Source organism: Trachypithecus francoisi, unplaced genomic scaffold (assembly GCF_009764315.1).
Source record: "Trachypithecus francoisi isolate TF-2019V2 unplaced genomic scaffold, Tfra_2.0 Lachesis_group3, whole genome shotgun sequence".
Taxonomy (NCBI): domain Eukaryota; kingdom Metazoa; phylum Chordata; class Mammalia; order Primates; family Cercopithecidae; genus Trachypithecus; species Trachypithecus francoisi.
This window is the reverse complement of record NW_022681468.1, coordinates 149294922-149315254: the sequence shown is the minus strand read 5'-3', so window position 1 is coordinate 149315254 and position 20333 is coordinate 149294922. Positions and strand designations below refer to the sequence as shown.

Here is a 20333-nt window from a genome sequence, read left to right as displayed (position 1 = left end):
AAGGACTTTACTTTTGATGAAATTTGTTTTTTTATCTTGTCACTTGTGCTTTTGGTGTCACATCTAAGAAACCAGAAATCATTGCCTAATCCAATGTCCTGAAATTTTTATTTTATTTTATTTTATTTTATTTTGAGATGAAATCTCACTGTTGCCCAGGCTGGGGTGCAGTGGTGCGATCTCGGCTCACTGCAACCTCTGCCTCCTGGGTTAAGCAATTCTCCTGCCTCAGCCTCCCCAGTAGCTGGGATTACAGGTGTGCACCTCTACACCTGGCTAATTTTTGTATTTTCAGTAGAGATGAGGTTTCACCATATTGGCCAGGCTGGTCTTGAACTCCTGACCTCAAGTGATCCACCCTTCTCAGCTTCCCAAAGTGCTGGGATTACAAGTGTGCACCATCGCGCCCGACCAAGGTCCTGAAAATGTATTCCCATGTTTTTTTTCTAAGACTTTTTAGTTTTAGCTTTCACATTTAGGTCTATGATCAATTTTTAGGTAATTCATCTACACAGTGTACAAGAGGGGCTCAACCTCGTTCTTTGGCATGTGGATATCCAGTTGTCTCAGCACCATCTCCTGAAAACAACGTTGTTTTCAGAAATCTTGACTGTCAGAAATCAAGTGGCCATGATTGCTATTTACAGTTTGATTCGTTATTTGCCCTTGGAAAAGCTCTTTACCCTTACTGAGTCTCCGTTTTCCTCATCTGTACATTGGGAGAATAACAAGGATCCTGTGCATCACTGGGTTGCTCTGAGGATCCAGCTAGACAGCACGTATGAAGTATTCAGTAATCCATCTGACAAGTGGGATGCTCAGCAAACGTCAACTAATGTTATTGTTATTATGGTTGTTATATTATTATTTATTCCCTGTTGAGGCCAAAGAAAGAATTATTTTCTAACAGCTGTGTCTGCAGCCCTGTGCTAGACAAAGAGGAGACATGATGGAAATCTCCCAGGCCCTGCCTTCAAGGAAATGTGGCTTTGTTAGTGAGCCAAGGCTCAGTTGGAAATGGTCGAGGTACATTCATCTGGAGTCACTGGGGAGCTGGGCCTCAGAGGATGCACAGGCTGGAGGTGGGCAAAGGGAGGACACTTCTGGTGAAGGTGGGTGCCTGTGCCAAGGCCCGGAAACAGGACTGCTTCTGGGGGCTCTGGGACCTGACCCAGAAGCTTCAAGGGTAGTTTCAGGTGAGCTTGGAGAGGTCAGGCAGGGTCTTGGATGCCAGGCCAGGAGCCTGGACTTGTTTGGGGCAGGGATGTGATTAAAAAAAGAGGACGGCCGGGCGCGGTGGCTCAAGCCTGTAATCCCAGCACTTTGGGAGGCCGAGACGGGCGGATCACGAGGTCAGGAGATCGAGACCATCCTGGCTAACACGGTGAAACCCCGTCTCTACTAAAAAAAAAATACAAAAAAATTAGCCGGGCGAGGTGGTGGGCGCCTGTAGTCCCAGCTACTCGGGAGGCTGAGGCAGGAGAATGGCGTGAACCTGGGAGGCGGAGCTTGCAGTGAGCTGAGATCCGGCCACAGCACTCCAGCCTGGGCGGCAGAGCGAGACTCCTCCGTCTCAAAAAATAAATAAATAAATAAATAAATAAATAATAAATAATAAAAAATAAAAAAAAGAGGACAAGCACTGGGCATGTCAGAGGCTCCTCCCCACCTGCCTGCAGACCTGTGAGGTGACACAGTGAGATCAGGGATGTGACGGTTTTTGTCAGTTGCACACATACACAGGGTAATTGTTATTCTAGGAGCAGGAAGAGCTCATTGAAGAATGTGAGCTCCATAGGAACAGGGAGTTTGTTTACCTAGCACAGAAGAGTCCATACCATGGGGCCTTGTTCAGAGGGATTTGGCCAAATGATCTCAGAGCCTCTTGTCACCCACACCTGGTCCTAGGCTAGAGAAGCCACCTGGGGGAAGACTTTCTGGACCTTCCAGATCTGGCCGAGGAGACAGAGGACTCAAAGTGTCCCTAATGCAGTGCCAATGGTTATCTTTTGTTGAGTACCAGCTCGCATGGTGCCGGCTAAGGCTTTCGGGGCTTTGCATTTGTTATCTCTTTAAGTGCTGAAGACAGTGCTGAGAGTTCAGCACGATTCCCCCATTTTACAGATGAGAAAGTGGAGACCCAAGGTCGCAGAAGTGGTCCCTGGCAGAAGTAGGCTTTGAGCCTAGGTCCAGTGGATCCTAAAGCTGTGTCTACTCCAGTGGAGGTAGAGGCTGCAGGCCCACTACAGAGTCCTCTCTCCCTCCAGCCCTGAGATGCCGGACGTGCGGCTGGGCTTCAGCCTGTGCCCAGCAGAGCTGGAGTTTCTGCAGAAGCGGAAGGTGGTGGTGGCCAAGGCCCTGAAGCAGGTGCTGCAGTTGGAGGAGGACCTACAGGAGGATGAGGTAGGTAATCAGGGGTGTGGCCAGCCTGCGCCCAGCTGGTCCTTCCAGCACCACGCCCTGCCAGCCAACCCAGGCCCTGCCCTGCCCCAGGCGCCACCTCTGTGGATGCTTTTACTGCTGAGGTACAGGTGCCCTGGTGAGAGCTGTGCTGGAAGTGATTTTGTTGTATATTCACAAGGGAAGAGGAGAGCGAAATGGAGAGAGAGAGGACAGAGCCCCAGCGGCTCCTGCCAAGCATTAAGAGCCCCTGCGGTGGCTAAAGAGGCCTTGCCCAGGGACAAAATGCCCTCCTCACCCCAGCGGGAAAACATTTTAAGCTGTACCACCTCCTGCACCCCACACCTCCACCCAAAAGGCCTTAGGTCCTTCTTTCCCCTGTTGTCTCTCCTCTCAAACCTGCACAGGTAGACACACCCCCAGAAATAACAGCGCTAGGAAGCTGGAGAGAAACAACTTGTACTCCAAAGGTCAGCCCCTTCTTCCCGCGGGAGCAGATGGTGGGCCTCTGTCACAGCCCTCTGTTGCCTCCCTTGTGTGGACCAAGGCCCACACTCCCTGGGCAGCAGGCAAGCCCTCCAAGCGCCTGCCTTCTGAGGCTGACCCTAGGTGAGGACAGAGACCTGGCAGGTGCCCGAGGAGGACATAGTGCTTTAGCCAATGGAAGGCTCTTACAGCCACCACTCAAATGAAAACCGATGGAGTGAGTCTTGAAAAAGAGCCCCTCTCTCCCTCCTTTTTTTTTTTTTTTTCTCCTTGAGATAGAGTCTTGCTCTGTCGCCCAGGCTGGAGTGCAGTGGCACCATCACAGCTCACTGCAGCCTCCACCTCCCAGGCTCAAGCAATCCTCCTACCTCAGCCTCCCAAGTAGCTGGGACTCCAGGAACAAACCACGATGCTTGGCTAATTTTTGTAATTTTTGTAGAGATGGGGTTTCCCCATGTTGCCCAGGCTGGTCTTAAACTCCTGGGCTTAAGCAATCTGCCCACCTCGGCCTGCCGAAGTGCTAGGATTACAAGCGTGAGCCACTGTGCCTGGCCCTGTCTTTAGGGAAACATTCCAGGGGTCTCTTAAACCTCTGTCGACCCAGAGCTGGCAACCCTGCTCCTTCCCACGTCACCAGTCCATTGACTCTCGGCCTTGCCATACAGTACCTGCTGAGCAGGCGCCATGTGCCAGGCCTGGTGCCTACATCAGATCCAGCTACAGAAGATGTTGGTTTCTCCAATGGAGGGATCGCACATTAGTAGGGTTCTTGAACAAGCTGCCCACTCCCCTTGGACCCCAGTTTTATCACCTGTTAACTGAGGGCTGGACTAACAGGGCTGAGAACTCTGCTAGCCACAGCTTTCTGTGATTTACCAAGCCTGTGTTAGGCTTCAGAGTCCTTCACTGACACCAACCACTGGGTGTGGAGCTGAGGTCTGTTTCTAGACCCACTGCTCTGTGGAAAGGCAGGTGTCAGGCGGCTCAACGCTGCACTCCCTGCCCTCTGTAGCCAGCTCTGCCTCCTCCATTGTTCGAAGCTGCTGTCATTCTGAGTCTTCTCCCAAGCTTTTGCCTGTGGAGCCTTCCCCAACCACCTGCCTCTGTGTAACCCCAGGTGCCGCTGATAGCCATCATGGCCACTGGGGGTGGAACAAGATCCATGACCTCCATGTATGGCCACCTGCTGGGGCTACAGAAGCTGAACCTCCTGGACTGTGCCAGCTACATCACTGGCCTGTCAGGGGCCACCTGGTAAGGAGAAGTGAGCCACTGTCTGTGGAGCCCAGAGCAAGCTGCAAACAGGCTGGCCTGGGGTCTCAGGTGAAGCTCCTCCCTGCTACCCAAAGACAAAGTTACTCCTGAAGCCTGGGAAGTGCCCCAGGTGCAGCGGTGTGGCCTTGGACATGGAGCTTGACTCCTTGGAGGCTCGGTTTCTATATCTGCACAGTGGGGATAACAATAGCTCTAACCTCATGCGGGGGATGTAAGAGGCTCTCCCACTACTAAGTATGCCGGAGACACTGTATGCGCTGGCCTTTTGTGGTGTTACTGTTTCCCTGGGGCTGTGGTATGGACCCAGGAACATGACCGCATAGTGCTGGGGACATGCAACGGGCAGGGCCCTGTGGCTGAGCTCCCTCCTGCTCACCCTCTGCTGGTGAGCAGGGCCGGGAGCTGAGCACTGGGTTCCCCCACAGGGAAGCCAGGGTGAGGTCAGCTTCCCCACAGAAGGCACAGTGCCTGCAGCCCACTGTACCTTTAGGGACCCACAAAAATAGATTAATTTCTTTCAAAATCAGGATCGTTTCATTAACAAACTTATAGGTTGAAGAAAATTGTTTAATAAATAATATGAATACATTTGTCTTTATATAACATAGTCATGAAATATAAATTTTAATTTTTTTATGTGGCCAGGTATGGTGGCTCACATCTGTAATACCAGCACTTTGGGAGGCAGAGGCAGAAGGATTGCTTGAGGCCAGGAGTTCAAGACCAGGCTGGGCCCCATAGGGAGGTCTTGTCTCTAAAAAAAATAAAAAATAAAATAAAAAATAAATCAATGTTTTTTGTGGGGCCCATCAAAATCGTCCTGTGGCCCTGGTTCAGCGTGGCCTATCAAGCAGGACCGTGTCCTGTCTGTGACTGGTGGGCCTGTGAGCCCCAAAGTCCCTTGCTGTGCCATGTATACTGGAGGAGTTCTGGGTAGCCCCCATGTGAGCAAGTGGATGTGAATGGGCCTTGGAAAGCCAAGGGCTCCTGTGCCACACACTTCCCCAGGGGACAGAAGAACCAGCCCAGGTGGGACAGAAGGAGCTGTTTGCCTCTTGCTAAGCACTGGAGTCACTGCTTCCTATGGCTCATCTTGTTTCTTCCTCGCAAAAACTATGAGGGAGGCGCTGTCGTTATTTTTCAGCTGGAGAAACAAAGTAATTTGCCAGGGATGCTCAGTTAATGAGCAGTGGAGTGGAATTTGAACCCAGTCATGGGCCCACATCCTTAACCTCCACGCTAAATGGCTGTCCCAGGTAGTAGGCTAAGAAGGTAACTTGCTTCCAGCAGGTCGAGGGGCACCTGTGTCCTCCTGGACTATTGTGCGATAGACAGAAAGCGGGAGGAACTCAGGCCCAGCCAGCGTGGGATGGGTGGGGCCCCCTGGCCTGGGGAAAACACAAGGCATATTCTTTTAAAAACTCATTTGCGATGGCTTCTGGAAGCTTTTTTAAAGTATAAAATTAGTGGGTGAAGCTTATGGAGAGCAGGGTGCTTTTTGTTGAAAAGTCTCCTGACCACCTCCCACCTTCCCAAAAACAAGTCCTGTGAGGGAAGAGACCCGTTTCCTTAAATGTGAAGCTGCAGACTAGCTCCATTGCCAGGGAGGTCGTTCTCGGGCACAGAATGAAAAGGACCCTTCCCTGTCCTGACATAGAAAAGCTGGATCCAGGCCAAAGAGAGGCAGACTGAGGCCAGACCCAGGGCTAGCGGGATCACCTCTTTGTTTTGCTCCCCCTGCAACCAACATGTAAGTTAAGAGGAGAAAGGGAAATAAATCCTCATTCAACATGAGAATTACAGGAATTAACGTGGCAGAGTAGAAAGAGCCAGGACCTGAAATCAGCCGAGGCTGGGTTTCAATGTGGGCTCCAGCATTTATTTTGTGCTATGCACTGTTCTAACTACCCCACATCACCTTAGCTCATGTAGTCTTCACCAGAACTCTATGAAGCAGGTACAATTATTGTAATTCTCCCCATTCCACAGACAGGAAAACTGAAGGGAACAGTGATTAAGTAGCTTGCCCAAGATCACAAAGCTAGTGAGCGGTAGAGCCTGGCTTGATCCAGAAAGATCTGGATCTAGAATCTTCATCTTAACCACTGTTATGCCTGGCACACAGTGGGCATTCGAGAGCTGGTAGCACTTGTGATTATGAGTAATAATGTTCACCTTCCCCTGCTCCTCGCTGCCTGCCAGGCCTCTGCCTCACCCCTGCTCTCCAGGTTCCCCTCCTGGCAGGTTAGGGTTCCCAGTGGCCTGCCTACTTTCCCTCCTGCCCGGGTCCAGGACTGATCAGACAAGGGCCAGGGCAGCCCTGTCAGTTGTGCCTGTCTCTCTCCAGGACCATGGCTACTTTGTACCGGGACCCTGACTGGTCCTCCAAAAACCTGGAGCCTGCTATCTTTGAGGCCCGGAGACACGTGGTAAAGGACAAGCTACCCTCCTTGTTCCCAGACCAGCTCCTCAAATTCCGGGAGGAGCTCCGGCAACGCAGCCAGGAAGGCTACAGGGTCACCTTTACAGACTTCTGGGGCCTGCTGATAGAGACCTGCCTGGGGGACGAGGTAGGCGCTCAGCTTCTCCCGGGCCCCACCCTGCCCTGGCTGATGCCTGGCTCTCTTTCGTCCTCAGGGGAGTCAGGACTTTCACTGCGCACAGGGAGTTAGGTTAGACCTGCGGGAGTATCCTCGGGCTGGAAGACCCATAAGGTGTCGGAATCTACGCCGGAGGAAGGTGGTGGGATTGTCTCCCGTGTACCCTTTAGAGGACGGCTGAGACCCTCGTGTTGGAGGCAAACCTGCCTGGAGGCAGCACGTCCTCTGAGAGCCATGCCAAGACACCTGAGAGGGAAAAACGGAGATGAAGCTGGGGAAGACTGGAGAGCAGTGATGCAGAGAAGCGACTCTTACCCTAGGGGTGGGGAGAGGAAGAAAGATCAGGCGGTAGCATCCCAGACCACGGTGGGGTCTGCAAGGCCTTTGGAGGGTTCTCCAGCCAAAGCTGGCTGTCACAGGAGTCCCACATCTCCCAGAACGGGCCAGCCTCAGTATCCCTGCCCCACTCAGTCACAGGAAGTGCAGCCTCAGCACAGACTCAGCTGTGGATTTCAGAGCACAGCAGCTGGGGTCCTTAGTCAATAACACTCTCTGCAGTTGGAGGTCTGCGGGGCTCATTCTTGCAGCCACCAATGGGCCCAGTGAGGTTCCTTCCTATTCTGAGATCCAATGATCTGACTAATACGTGCCCAAGAAGAGGACCAGCCTGTGTTGGGTGGCTGCTGCTGTGCGAACTGTGACCCAACCAGGCTGGTCCTTTTCCTGGACAATTGGCAGAGCAGAGGGATCCCCAAGGGGTGTTGTGATCCTGGACATCAGGGTGGGCTCAGCTGACACCTGTGCCCTTTAGGCTGCACAAGCTGAGATGAACCAACTTTTGCTGTTGCTTGGCCCCAAAGCAGAGCTTCCCACCTAACCTCTATCCAGGCCTATGTTTCTCTGCTCCACTCCAAAGGTGTCTGGGGAGTTCTGAATTCAAATGAGAACTTGCCAGAAAATTATTGCAGCAATTATTTTTTATAATAGTAGGTCCCATCTTCCAGAAGGCCAGACAGTTGGAGCAACTGAGAATGACTGGACCCTCATCTTCAATCTTCCCTCATTCCTTCAATTAAATTACTTGAGTACCTCCTGCATGCCAGGAACTGTGCTGGCAAATGGGGATCCAGAAAGGAATTGGACATGGCTTCCAACCCGAGGTGCCCGCCACTTCTGATGGATCCCACCCACCCCGCCCCTGTTACAACCCACCACCTAACCTGTCCTCCCTGTGAAGCAGAGCAGGCAGAAGCCAAGGGCGTCGGCTTTGGGATTCAGGCAGGATGGGGTTGAAATTCAGGCCCTGCTCTTTACTATTCCTTAAGTGGGAATTACGTCAATAAGTGCTAGTTAACATTTTCAACAATATTGTAACAATCGTGAGTGCCGCATATGATGAGGAGGAAGCACCAAGTCTTCCGACATCAGGAGTCTCAGCATTCTGGGGATTTGGTGGGAAAGAGCTGGGTTCCCAGGAAAGCAAAGGCAGGGTTGATGTTGAGAGGCCTCTGCTCTTGCGCTCTGGCCAGGACAGGAGCCCCTTTCCCTTGGGCCCCCTTGACAAAGAATGTGGACCGGCTCTTCCCTGAGCCTGCAGCTTTACTACCAGGACAGTCGGTTTTGTGATGCCCAGATCTCTGGGCCCAGTGATGACCCTGTTTGCTTTCAAAGGAGACCCACATGTCATTGGGCATATGCACGTGTTTGCCATTCCATACGGGTTCTGCAGCCTTCACACATTTGAGTGACCAGGGTTGGTCACCCAGAAGTCAGCTGCTTGGCCTGGGGTCAGAGCCTGGGCCTCTAAGACCTGGATTCCGCCTTGTCTGCAGTGGCTGATTCACTTTGGGAGGCGGCCTGTGGCCCGGGCTGATCAGCAAGGCTCTCCGCTCCGGGGATTAGAGGGACCTCAGCCACCATCTAGTGCTCAAGTCCTAAGTCTTTTGTTAAAAAAAAAAAGAAAAGAAAAGAAAGGGAGGGGAGGGGAGCGGAGGAAGGGAAACTTCTTTTTCCCCCAAGTTTTTACCCCTCAGTTGAGGGAGCTCAACACGCCAAGCTGATTGAAAAAGAAAATGGAGCTGCTGAAAATGGAGCTGCTTCAGTTCTAGCAGAGGGAAGACGGTGGGGCAGAAGATGGGCAGTGCTAGCCTCTCCCACCCCTTCCTCTTTATCTGCTCACCCCTGAGACCAAGACCCTGGGACTCTGAGGGACTGTCCTAAACTGCGGATCCAGTCCCGGCCCCTGTCTGGTGGTGGGCAGCCCGAGAAGGTGGTTCCTATGCCATGGGTGCCTTTTCAGAGTGATTTGGCTGGTGTCAGCTGGGGCCGATACAGCGCCCCGGTGAGCTCAGGAGCTAGGAAGTGGCTGCAGGGGTCCAGATTGTCCTCTCATTCTGCACTGCCTCCCCCACAGCCTGGGCTGCTGCTTCTCTTTAACCATTTTGTTTCCTTACAGAGAAATGAATGCAAACTGTCAGATCAGCGTGCTGCTTTGAGCTGTGGCCAGAACCCCCTGCCCATCTACCTCACCATCAATGTCAAGGATGATGTAAGCAACCAGGACTTCAGAGGTAACACCAGTGGCTGGTGATTTACAAGTGTCGGGGGGGGGGGTCCCTTCTTGGTGGGCAAAAGCACCCATCACCTCCAGGTCGCCCAATCCTATCCATCTTTGTCAACCTTTACATCCAGACTGTGCACACAGCTGGAGAAATCACCTTTGCTATCCCAATCTGCCCTGCTGCAAGGGTGAGGCCGACAGGCACTGTCTGCAGCTTCCCTGGGCATCTGTTTGATGGGACTGGGGAAGACAAAGGTTGTGAAAGGAAGACATTTCTAAGCTGCCCAGAGGGAGAGACTCGAGAGACCTGCCCTGCTTCAGGGTCAGTTTTTGTCCCATTCAACAGGCTCTGAGGTGCAAATGAGCCATCCCCCTTGCCAAGCTGAGCCTTGCCATGCCAGCAGAAGCCAGCCAAGGGTGCCCCCATGTGTCCTCTGGGGGAACTGCGGTCTCCCTGTCCCAGGCTTCCCAAGGCCGCAGCCAGTGCCTGCAGGCAGGAGGGGGGCCAGGCTGTGTGGACAGCTCCCTGGCCCGAGACTGACCCCCTGTCCTGCTGCTTCATGTGCAGAGTGGTTCGAGTTCTCCCCCTATGAGGTGGGTCTGCAGAAGTATGGGGCCTTCATCCCTTCTGAGCTCTTCGGCTCCGAGTTCTTCATGGGGCGGCTAGTGAAGAGGATCCCGGAGTCTCGAATCTGCTACATGCTAGGTGACTGCCGTGGAATTGGCAGAATGACAGGAGGCTGCTGTCTCAGCGCTGGGCCGCCCTGGGTTGGCGCCTGATTATGTGACACTCGGCGCACTTGCCAGCATTGCCTCATCCTAGGGGAGGTCCCAAGTCACTGGGAACCAGAGTTGGTCGGGGGCCTCTCCCAATTTCCTGGTCTCCAGCAGTCTCCCTGCTGTCTGCTCACTCAGCACCACACTGGGAATAGCAGACTCAGACGGAAGCTTGTGTAACTCCCACCCACTCCCCACCTGGCTTCAGGCAGCAGCGTGCCTACTCCCAGGGACCAGCCCATACCTGGGACCCGAGGTCCAGGGAGACCACACAGTAAGGGGCAGGGTCACCAGGGAAGCCTGGCCCAGCCTCCCACCCTAAGAGCCTCGGTCCTTCAGGAGCCAGGCCCACCTCATGCAGGACCCACTCAAGTTCTTCCCTTCAGAGTCTTAGCTGTGCCCGTCAAAGGGCTTCTTCAGAAACAGACCCACATTCACAGCCCGAACACGCCCTTATTGAAATCAGTTGTCTGTGCCCTCCCCTTCTGTCTATCCCAAACCAACCCATCCCGGAAGATCCACCTCAGTCCCATCACTTCTTTCCCCGGAAACCCCCAGCCCACAGTGGCCTCTCCTTCCCCTGAACACCTATGCCGGTGAGCATGTGGTTTAGAAAACTATAGTCAAAACACTTGGGCTTGAACTCTGAACTCTGGCTTCTCACTCACTTGCCAGCATCAAATCCCTGCTGAGGTAGTGAGGGGAGGGAAGGGAAGAGCTGAAGGCTGAGACTCTCAGTCACTGTGTTGAGCTGCACGGGGAAGGGGAGAGGGAGGTGGAAGTCTGTCCCACCTGCGGAGCAGCCAGGCTTGTGGGGGCCGGCGTGGAGTGGGGGAATCCAGTGTCAGTGTCGGTGGGGTCTGGGGCTGCGGGGTGGAGCTGCTCATGCTGGCCCTGGCTCCCAGGCCTGTGGAGCAGTATCTTCTCCTTGAACCTGCTGGATGCCTGGAACCTGTCACACACCTCGGAAGAGTTTTTCCACAGGTGGACAAGGGAGAAAGTGCAGGACATCGGTGGGTGACCCCCGGCTTTCCCTCATGGCTGGGTGATGGGTGACCCCTGGCTTTCCCTCATGGCTGGGTGATGGGTGACCCCGGCTTTCCCTCATGGCTGGGTGATGGGTGACCCCTGGCTTTCCCTCATGGCTGGGTGATGGGGGGCGGGGTGTGGATCATGAACTGAGGACGAGGTCCCCTGCCACATGTTTCCGCATCGTCCCCTATGGCCTAAGACACAGGAAGGCAGCTGGGGCTACAGTGTCTTCCCTGCCTGGAGGGGAGGGTGACTGTAGGTGAGTGATGCCTGTGCCAAGGCCCAGAGGCAAGGCTCCCAGCACCCAGGAGAAGTGAGGAGAGTAGGATTTATGGCAGTCACAGGTCGCTCTTTGAAACTCCCTGTCCTCTCCAGGACCCTTCTTACCTGTCTCACTCCCTCTCCCTCTCTACTGCCTCCCCGCTTTCTCCATGTCTCTCACCTGGGTCCTCCTAACCCCAGTGCCGGGGCCTTGAGAGCCCAGCAAGGAAGGTATGAGCTGCTTTTACAGTGCTCACCCCTGGGTGCCAGGCAACCATGTGGGGGCTTCATGTAGGCAAACTGGGGACCCCACTTCTCATGACCTGCCCTTCATCCCTCCCTCCCCTGTAGAAGACGAGCCAATCCTGCCCGAAATCCCCAAATGTGATGCTAACATCCTGGAGACCACGGTAGTGATCCCAGGGTCATGGCTGTCCAACTCTTTCCGAGAAATCCTTACCCATCGGTCCTTCGTGTCTGAGTTTCACAACTTCCTGTCTGGGCTGCAGCTGCACACCAACTACCTCCAGAATGGCCAGTTCTCTAGGTGGAAAGGTAACCCTACCTGGCTACTCCTTGAGGCCTGCCTCCATACGGAGGAGGAAGATGTGGATGTCAAGGCTGCCATGGAGAAAGAATAAGCAAACTTCTCTGGCTATGTTCACTGGGCCAGGCAGCCCTCTCCCCACCGTGTACTCCACATTTGGTGGTGTTGTCTTGAACACTGTATGGGTCTGGCAGCAGGGAGTGGTGTGGGTACTTAACTCACGGCATCTGTACAGCAATTCTATACAGAATCTGTACAACAGTCCTAGCAGGTAGAAGTTGGCCCCATGTTATAGATGGGGAAACAGGGGGTCTTCCTTTCTGTAGTTGTGCTCTGGGGGTACCCTTTAATATGAGTGGTGCCAGGCACAGTGACTCTTACCTGTAACCCCAGCACTTTGGGAGGACAAGGCTGGAGAATCTCTTGAGTCCAGGAGTTTGAGACCAGCCTGGGCAATATAGTGAGACCCCATCTCTTAAAAAGAAATTGTTTTTAATTAGCTGGGCATGGTGATGAGCACCTGTAGTCCCTGCTACTTGGGCGCTGAGATGGAAGGATCATTTGAGCCCAGGAGGTCAAGGCTGCAATGAACCATGATCACACCTCTGCACTCCAGCCTGAGCAATAGAGCAAGACCCTGTCTCAAAATAAATAAATAAATAGATAAATAAATAAAGATACAGTGAATGGTGCCCCCTTGGAACTGGGCAGGGATGGCCCAGCTCAGGAACCCAAGTGGTAAGCAGCAGAGCCAGGCCTTGAACTGTGGTCCTGAAGCGTCAGCTCAGTGCTGCCTCCTCTGCTGCTGAGGCTCTAAGACATTGACCTTCACCTTCTTTAGTATTTTAATTGGCCATGGCCTGCAAATGGCTGCTTGAGCCTGACCTGTTAAGCCTCATCCTCACCATCTGGGGCCAATGCGACAGCTGACTCAGGGCCCAGGGTTTACACTATTTATGGGTGGTCTTAAGCCCCTCACACTCCACAAGTATGAACATCCCATAAAAGACTGGCTAAAAGCCCAAGATAGCGCTATTCTTCCTCAGCCCACCCAGAGGGCACTGGAACTCAGTGGGCATCCTGGTTAGGCTGAGGCGAAGGACCCTCTAGACAGGGCACTCCGTCCCCCGAGGTGCCTCTGTCCATTGACTGAGGTCAGGGCACCAGGTGTGTCGGTAACGGGAAGACTTGGCTTTCAGACACAGTGCTGGATGGTTTCCCAAACCAGCTGACCGAGTCCGCAAACCACCTGTGCCTGCTGGACACTGCGTTCTTTGTCAACTCCAGCTACCCGCCCCTCCTCAGGCCAGAGCGAAAAGTCGACCTCATCATCCACCTCAACTACTGTGCTGGGTCCCAGACAAAGGCAAGTGCACAGCCTCCATCCTGAGCACGGGCTGTAGCCTCTCCTGAGATAGGCCCCGCCGTCAGCGGCCTCACTCACTGTGAATTGGGAAGAGGCACGCTCTCGACAACCCCCAGACAGCATCAGAGAATCCAAGCAGCAGTCATGATGGGCAGCCAGACACCCAGACTTCATGGGCCGCCAGCCGGCTCTCACACACCATGGGGCCCACGTTGACTTAGCAAATTCGAATTTTACTCTTGCCTTGGAGCATTTGCCGTATTTGGCAATTCTTCAGCTACAAAAAATGAGTTTTTAAAAATAACCTTAGTAGAGCCCATTCCATTCAAGAGCTTGTAATATCCTATTTTCAAAATGATCACACTGTCCCTTCCCCCAGGGTATGGGACCCTCCATGAATTATACTCAAGTGCTCTCAGGTGGAATGGAACAGTGGCGGGGAGAGGAGGGCACTTGTCAGGACCAGAGGTTTTTATTTATTTTTATTTACTTTGGAAAGTTCTATGTGTATACAGTCCTACCCTGAAGCCAGGGGAAGGAAAGTGTAGACAGACCAACAGGACAACAATGAAAACAATCTAAGTTTGTAAATGGGTAACAGTGCACTTTCCTACTTGTGATCTCATTTGGCCCTTACACCAGCTCTCGGAGGGAGATGGCACCACTGCTATCGTTTCTCGTGTTATGGATGAGGAAACCAAGGCACAGAGAGACTTGCTTAAGATCGCACAGCTAGTGAGCAGCAGAACGAGGGGCAGAACTGGGGGGTTCTGGCGCTCTACGGCAGTGCTCTTCCCGCGACATCATGCTTTCAGAGATGCCCTTGCAGAGTCTTTTCTAGCCCTATACTACTGTCAGCTCCAAAGCCCATGCACATCCCACAGGGGCCTGGGTAGCTCTGGCTGTGTATGGCCTGGTTCCAGTCACCCTTCCACGCTACATACCACATCCACCCAAGTCTGTGTTTGGGTGGGAACACCATCGAAAGGGCTTCTGTCCATTTTACTTGGGGAAGCAGCTTGCAGCTGGAGGTGCGTCAGCCTACTACCTCAGGCCTTTTGTCCTGACCTGGCTTTAGTCTCAAAATACCACACACTGGCAAAGCAGCTGGGGAACTGAGTTGTTAGCTGGGGCAAGCAGGAAGCTGGGGCTAAGAACTCTGTGCTGCTTCTCCACTCCCACTCCTCCTCATGCTCACACACACCCTCTGTGCTGTTCCAGCCCCTGAAACAAACTTGTGAGTACTGCACTGTGCAGAACATCCCCTTCCCCAAATACGAGCTGCCAGAGGAGAATGAAAATCTCAAGGAATGCTACCTGATGGAGAACCCCCAGGAACCCGACGCCCCCATCGTGACTTTCTTCCCACTCATCAATGACACTTTCCAAAAATACAAGGCACCAGGTGAGCTGTCTCTGTACTCAGTTCCCAGCACCCACTGCCCTTGGCCCGGGAGTGCCTTTAGATCTGTAGAGTCTGCTAAGAGCACTAACGGGGAAGCTTGGCTCAGCTCCAGCCTGAGCCAACTTTGGCTTTCACAAAGAAGGGCCCCTCCATTCCCTCACCCCCATGGGCTGGTAATGTCATCCCCTATTCTTTCAGTCATTCTACATTTTCTGACATTCAGCCGTGTGCCCAGTACTGTGCTTGGTGCTAGGGCAGTCCTCCAATGGGCAAGCCCGTACCCTGCCCTGAGGAGCTTGCTGGTGTGCAGGTGTGTGTGTGAGGGTGTGCGTGTGTACACATGTTCATGCAGGTGTGTGTGAGGGTGTGCGTGTGTACACATGTTCATGCAGGTGTGTGTGAGGGTGTGCGTGTGTACACATGTTCATGCAGGTGTGTGTATGAGGGTGTGCGTGTGTACACATGTTCATGCAGGTGTGTGTGAGGGTGTGCGTGTGTACACATGTTCATGCAGGTGTGTGTGAGGGTGTGCGTGTGTACACATGTTCATGCAGGTGTGTGTGAGGGTGTGTGTGTGTACACATGTTCATGCAGGTGTGTGTGTGAGGGTGTGCGTGTGTACACATGTTCATGCAGGTATGTGTGTCCGTGAGTGCAGGTTGGTGGGCCTTGGGGAGAGATGTGGCAACAAGTCATTCCAACCTAACATGACAGAGTCTATAACAAGTCCTCCTGCTGCCCGCAGGTGTAGAGCGAAGCCCTGAGGAGCTGGAGCAGGGCCAGGTGGACATTTATGGTCCCAAAACTCCATATGCCACCAAGGAACTGACGTACACAGAGGCCACCTTCGACAAGCTGGTGAAACTCTCAGAGTACAACATCCTGAATAATCAGGACACTCTCCTCCAGGCTCTGCGGCTCGCAGTGGAGAAGAAGAAGCGTCTGAAGGGCCAGTGTCCCTCCTAAGCCCCAGGGAGTCTCCCCTATTCTGTGTCAGCTTCTACCGTCAGAGGCACAGGACCCATCAGGGCTGACCAGGTTACTACGCAGCCAGCTCTGCTCTCTGGCAATGGGTGTGAGTAGGTTGGCCTGGGCTTTCTAATGAAAAATAAAAATGTTTAAAAGTTAAGAAAGTCACAGAGACAGAGAGAGAGAGAGAGAGGAGAGAGAGAGAGAGAGAGAGAGAGAGAGAGAGAGAGAGAGAGAGAGAGAGAGAGAGGAGCCCTGTTGGGGTTTTATGCCCACTAGAGTTTCTCTAAGTGTTTCCCTATAGAGAAGGTAGTCTCATAGCCACAGGCTGCTAGACGTCTGTGGAGAGGAAAAGCCTGAGGAAGAGACTGGGCCCCTAGAAACCTCGACTCAGAGGCAGAGCCCAGGGCTGGCAGCCCTCCTCTCTTTGCCCCCCACCTCATGTGGCAGGCCTAGAGAAATGCACAGGAGGACCTGAGGGCACTCTGCATTTCCCTGGAAAAACACTCTACAATTTAAGGCGGTTCTAGTCTTGTGATTTTTGTTTTTTTTTTTTTAGACGGAGTCTCGCTCTGTTGCCCAGGCTGGAGTGCAATGGCACAATCTTGGCTCGCTGCAACCTCTGCCTCCTGGGTTCAAGCAATTCTGCTGCCTCAGCCTCCCAAGTAGCCAGGATTACAAGCACCCGCCACCACACCCAGCTAATTTTTTGTATTTTTAGTAGAGACAGGGTTTTGCTATGTTGGCCAGGCTGGTCTCGAACTCCTGACCTCAGGTGATTCACCCGCCTCGGCCTCCCAAAGTGCTGGGATTACAGGCATGAGCCACCAATCCTGGCCCTAGTCTCATTATTTTTATAGGCAATTATATTTCGTGATTTTTATTTTTATGAATCGGGGTCTTAATAGGAAACATGAAGCTAGAAGATCTGGATGGAGCCCTAGAGATAAACCAGTCTCTGCCACAACAGACCCAAATAGGTGGCCGGTTTCAGTGGCTCTCTCCAGCTACTCAGAGCTCCAGGGCTGGTGATCCATGTGATCATGACCAGGCAGCCATGCCCAAGCATCCAACTCCAAAGAAATGCTAGGCAAAGCCCAAGTCTACAATCCAGGTTCACCAAATGAGGATCTGGGATGGAGTTCAGCAAGGTCAGGCAGGCTGCAGGTAAAGGAGATTGGGTGCCAGGCAGGCAATGCATTCAGCACTACCCACTCCAGCTGTCGGTGCTCACTGACGACCCTGCTTCAAGAGTGTCTCTCAGCCTCTCACCACCCATCTCTGGCTGCCAGACAGGATTACTTATTTCTAAATGTAATTCCTTTTGTCTGTCATGTCAACACCATGGCCAGTGCATTCAACCTTGGAGAGTCACCCAGAGAGACTGAAACTAGGAAGAATTAGTCAAAAAGGACTAGGTTAGTCCTCAGAGGAAGAAGCCCATCCTTGAAGATTACTTCCTAAAGAATCTCTGGGAAAACCATGGGACACAGAGAAGCCCAAAGTCAGCAGGTCTCCCTTCAGGCTGGGAACGTAACCAAGGAAATGCATAACCGGAGCCACTGACAGGCCCAGGCTGATAGAAGGTGAAAGCAGAAAGGCAGAAAGACAGGAGGTCTGCAGGAAGCCCAGCAACCCTGGAAGGCGGAGTCCCCTTTCTGGGCCACCACGCTCCCTAAGCAGTCTTTGGGTTGTGAGGAAACCAGTGGTGACAGGTACCAAAAGTTTAGAAAAATTGGCTTCCGATGGACATCCTTGCTACTCAAAGTGCAGTGGGGAGCTGGTTGGAAATGTGGAATCTCAGACCTCAGCCCAGCTGTACTAAATCAGAAGCTGCGTTTTCAGGAGATTCCCACCCCCATGCCCCCCGTGATTCCTATGCGTATGAAAGTTTGAGAGGCATGGATTTATGCCACTCCCTCCCATGAGCTTGGAAAGTCTGAATCAGTGCTCCCTTGAGCCACTGATAAACTGAGCTCGACCTGCAAAACTGGTCCCCACCCAGGAAATGCTAACCTGGGACACCAGCCCTCCCCTCCACCAGAGCAACTGGCTGCCTCTACTTTGACATCTTTTCTTTCTGACTGCAACAGACTCTCCTTCAAGTACCAAAGAGTGAGCCAAGCAACAGACAGGACTTGTTTATTGTAAAGTGAAGGCTGCCGCGCCTTGGATTTATCAAAAGTTTGTGAAATGAGGTTCATAAAATCATCATATTATTTGTGCATGGAATAAAATGGCCACATGGGCGAATGCTGCTGGCTCATCTGCTTTCATTATCTGATGCTGCAAATATGCATAATCCTGCCGTCATCCCTCCAGGCTTCCTCCTCTCCACTCCTGGGGGAGTGAGTAGGCCATTTCCATCCCATCCCACCTCTTCTCACGCAGCTTTGTTTCCTACTGCAAGGTTCTTTTCTTGTGGTGAGGTGCTCCTCCATTTTCATGAAGCCATGTCATCAACTAGTGGGGCACCAGCTGGTACAGATCCATCCTGTTCCAAGCTCAGGTATATTTCAGGAAACATTGCTTGAGAGGAAGCAGAGGCAATTAACACCAACAACGCACCTATTTTGTGCACAGCAAGCTGTAAACAGTCTCTGCTTTCCAAGAACGTACATTCTGGTTCGGGAGAAAACCATGAAAAGATTGTTATGCATACATGAGAAGTTAAATGATGAGTTGGCTATGGAAATGACTAAAGTGTCATCAACTCTGACAGGGCAAGCACACGGTGTCCTGCAGAAGTCAGGGGAGGCTTCCTCCCTGGTTCCCTGCTCTCTGCCTATGATGAAGATGATGAAATTGACAAAACAAATGAAACCCCTCCCTCCTTGTCTCTACTCTTTCTTCCCAAAAGAGCAGCCAGTACCCTACCCACTCCCACACACCAGTTACCCTGTCCCCGCTGCCTCCCCACGAAAACACTTCTCCCCAAGGTCACTAATGGCCTCCTCATTGCCAGATGCACTGAGCCAAACCCACCAGTCCTGTACAGGCCTTATCTGACTTGATTGTTCTCAGTGTTTGCACCGCAGACCACTCCCTCCTTCTGGAAACCTTCCCTTCCCAGGACTTCCTTGCCAAAGCAGTTCAATTCAGTTCAGCTTGCAAATAACTACTGCCTGCCCATTACATGCCAGTCACTGTTGTAGGCACTGGGGCCATAAGAAGAATTAACAATTGATCCCAAACTTTAAGGAGGTTCCTTCTGGTCCCATGTGGGAGGCCCACATGTAAAACAGAGCCCTTGTGATATGAAGAGAAAGCTGCATGTTAGCTGTGTCCAGAAGAGGCATAGGAAGGGCTCCCAACCCAGCCACAGAGGGGAAGAGGTCAGGTTCACTGAACACCTTCTGTCTCGGGTTTCTTCCCCTGGAAAGGTGGGAGCCCCTCCTCTGGTCTCTCTTTTAACTGCTGCCATTCCTCGAGGCTCTTTAGCTCTTTCCTCTTCTCACTCCATACTCCCCTTAAGCAACCTCATTTATACCCAGGACTTCAACTACTGCTTCTAATTTGAAAATTCTTAAGCTTTTAGCTTTAGCCAAGCCAATCTCTTGAGTTCTAAACTCATGAATTCTAAATCTGTGCTTATTCGCAATGCTTTTGTCATATAACCTGAGGATCTAAAATTACGGTGGCTTAAACAAGAGAGAAAGTTATTTCTGTTTTATCAGAGACCAAAGCTCCTTTCTGCTCTCTTCTGTCATCTTCAAGATTACCATCTGGCCCAATATTGCTGCTGGAGCCCCACCCATCATGTCCACATTCCAGGCAGCAGGAAGGATAAAGGAATCTGCGTTCTTGCTGACTATAAAGTGACCAAACTCGTCCTGGACTGCCTATTTCTGGACTTCTTCTCTGTGAAAAAGAACTAAACTTTTATCTTAAGATAGTAAGGATTACCAGCTGTTCCAGTTTTCTACTGCTGAGCATCAAAAACCTTCAATGTATAATGACATAAAATAACCACCATTTTATTATGCTCACAGATTCTGTGGGTCAGGAATTTGAAAAGGGCATAACTGCTCCATGTTTGGGGCCACAGCTCAGACGATTTGAACTGCGGGGGAGGACTCAAATGGTTGGGATCTGGGAACAGCCTAGGCTGAAGGGCCCACATCCAACGACGCTTTCACTCATGTGTCTGGTGCCTGGGCTGGGAAGTCTGAGAAAAATGAAAGGCAGTCCCAGCTAGGAGTGTCAATCAGAGCACTTTGGTGACCCCAGCATGATGGACTCAGGATGGTCAGTCTTCTTAAATGGTACGCAGGGTTCCAAGAGTGTCTGTTACAGTGGCAGCAGCATGGCCCATTATGACTTAGCCTCAGAAGTTACGTAGCTCCACTTCCATGGAAATCTACTGGTAGAAGTAGTCACGAGTCAGTCCAGATTCAAGGGGATGGGACAATAAGCCCATCTCTGGTTGGAGGGCATGTCAAGAACTATGCAGCCATATTTTAAATTCCAGCTACAATATCTGAATCCTTAATATTGACTTTTCCCCTTGTCCACTGAGCACACGTCACATTTTAGGTTCTCTTGTGGCAGACTCCATTTCTGGTAACACATTGATTATTGGTTAGGAATTGCATGTTTATTTCTGAAAAATGGTGGCTTAAACACACTCAGGTAAAAGACATCCACAGGAAGGC

General features: G+C 52.2%; 1 protein-coding gene across 1 annotated transcript in view; it reads left to right on the top strand.

Moving 5' to 3' along the window:
* PLA2G4E (phospholipase A2 group IVE) overlaps positions 1–15891 on the top strand; it is a 38345-nt gene extending 22454 nt beyond the window's left edge. Inside the window, exons 11-20 of the mRNA XM_033190511.1 lie at positions 2252–2403; positions 4004–4140; positions 6509–6731; positions 9217–9331; positions 9890–10027; positions 11004–11111; positions 11743–11946; positions 13138–13304; positions 14526–14709; positions 15455–15891. Of these exons, the coding sequence (XP_033046402.1) occupies positions 2252–2403; positions 4004–4140; positions 6509–6731; positions 9217–9331; positions 9890–10027; positions 11004–11111; positions 11743–11946; positions 13138–13304; positions 14526–14709; positions 15455–15675 (1649 nt within the window). The 3' untranslated portion in view covers positions 15676–15891. The remainder of the gene's footprint in view (positions 1–2251; positions 2404–4003; positions 4141–6508; positions 6732–9216; positions 9332–9889; positions 10028–11003; positions 11112–11742; positions 11947–13137; positions 13305–14525; positions 14710–15454) is intronic.
* Positions 15892–20333: the final 4442 nt, after the last annotated feature.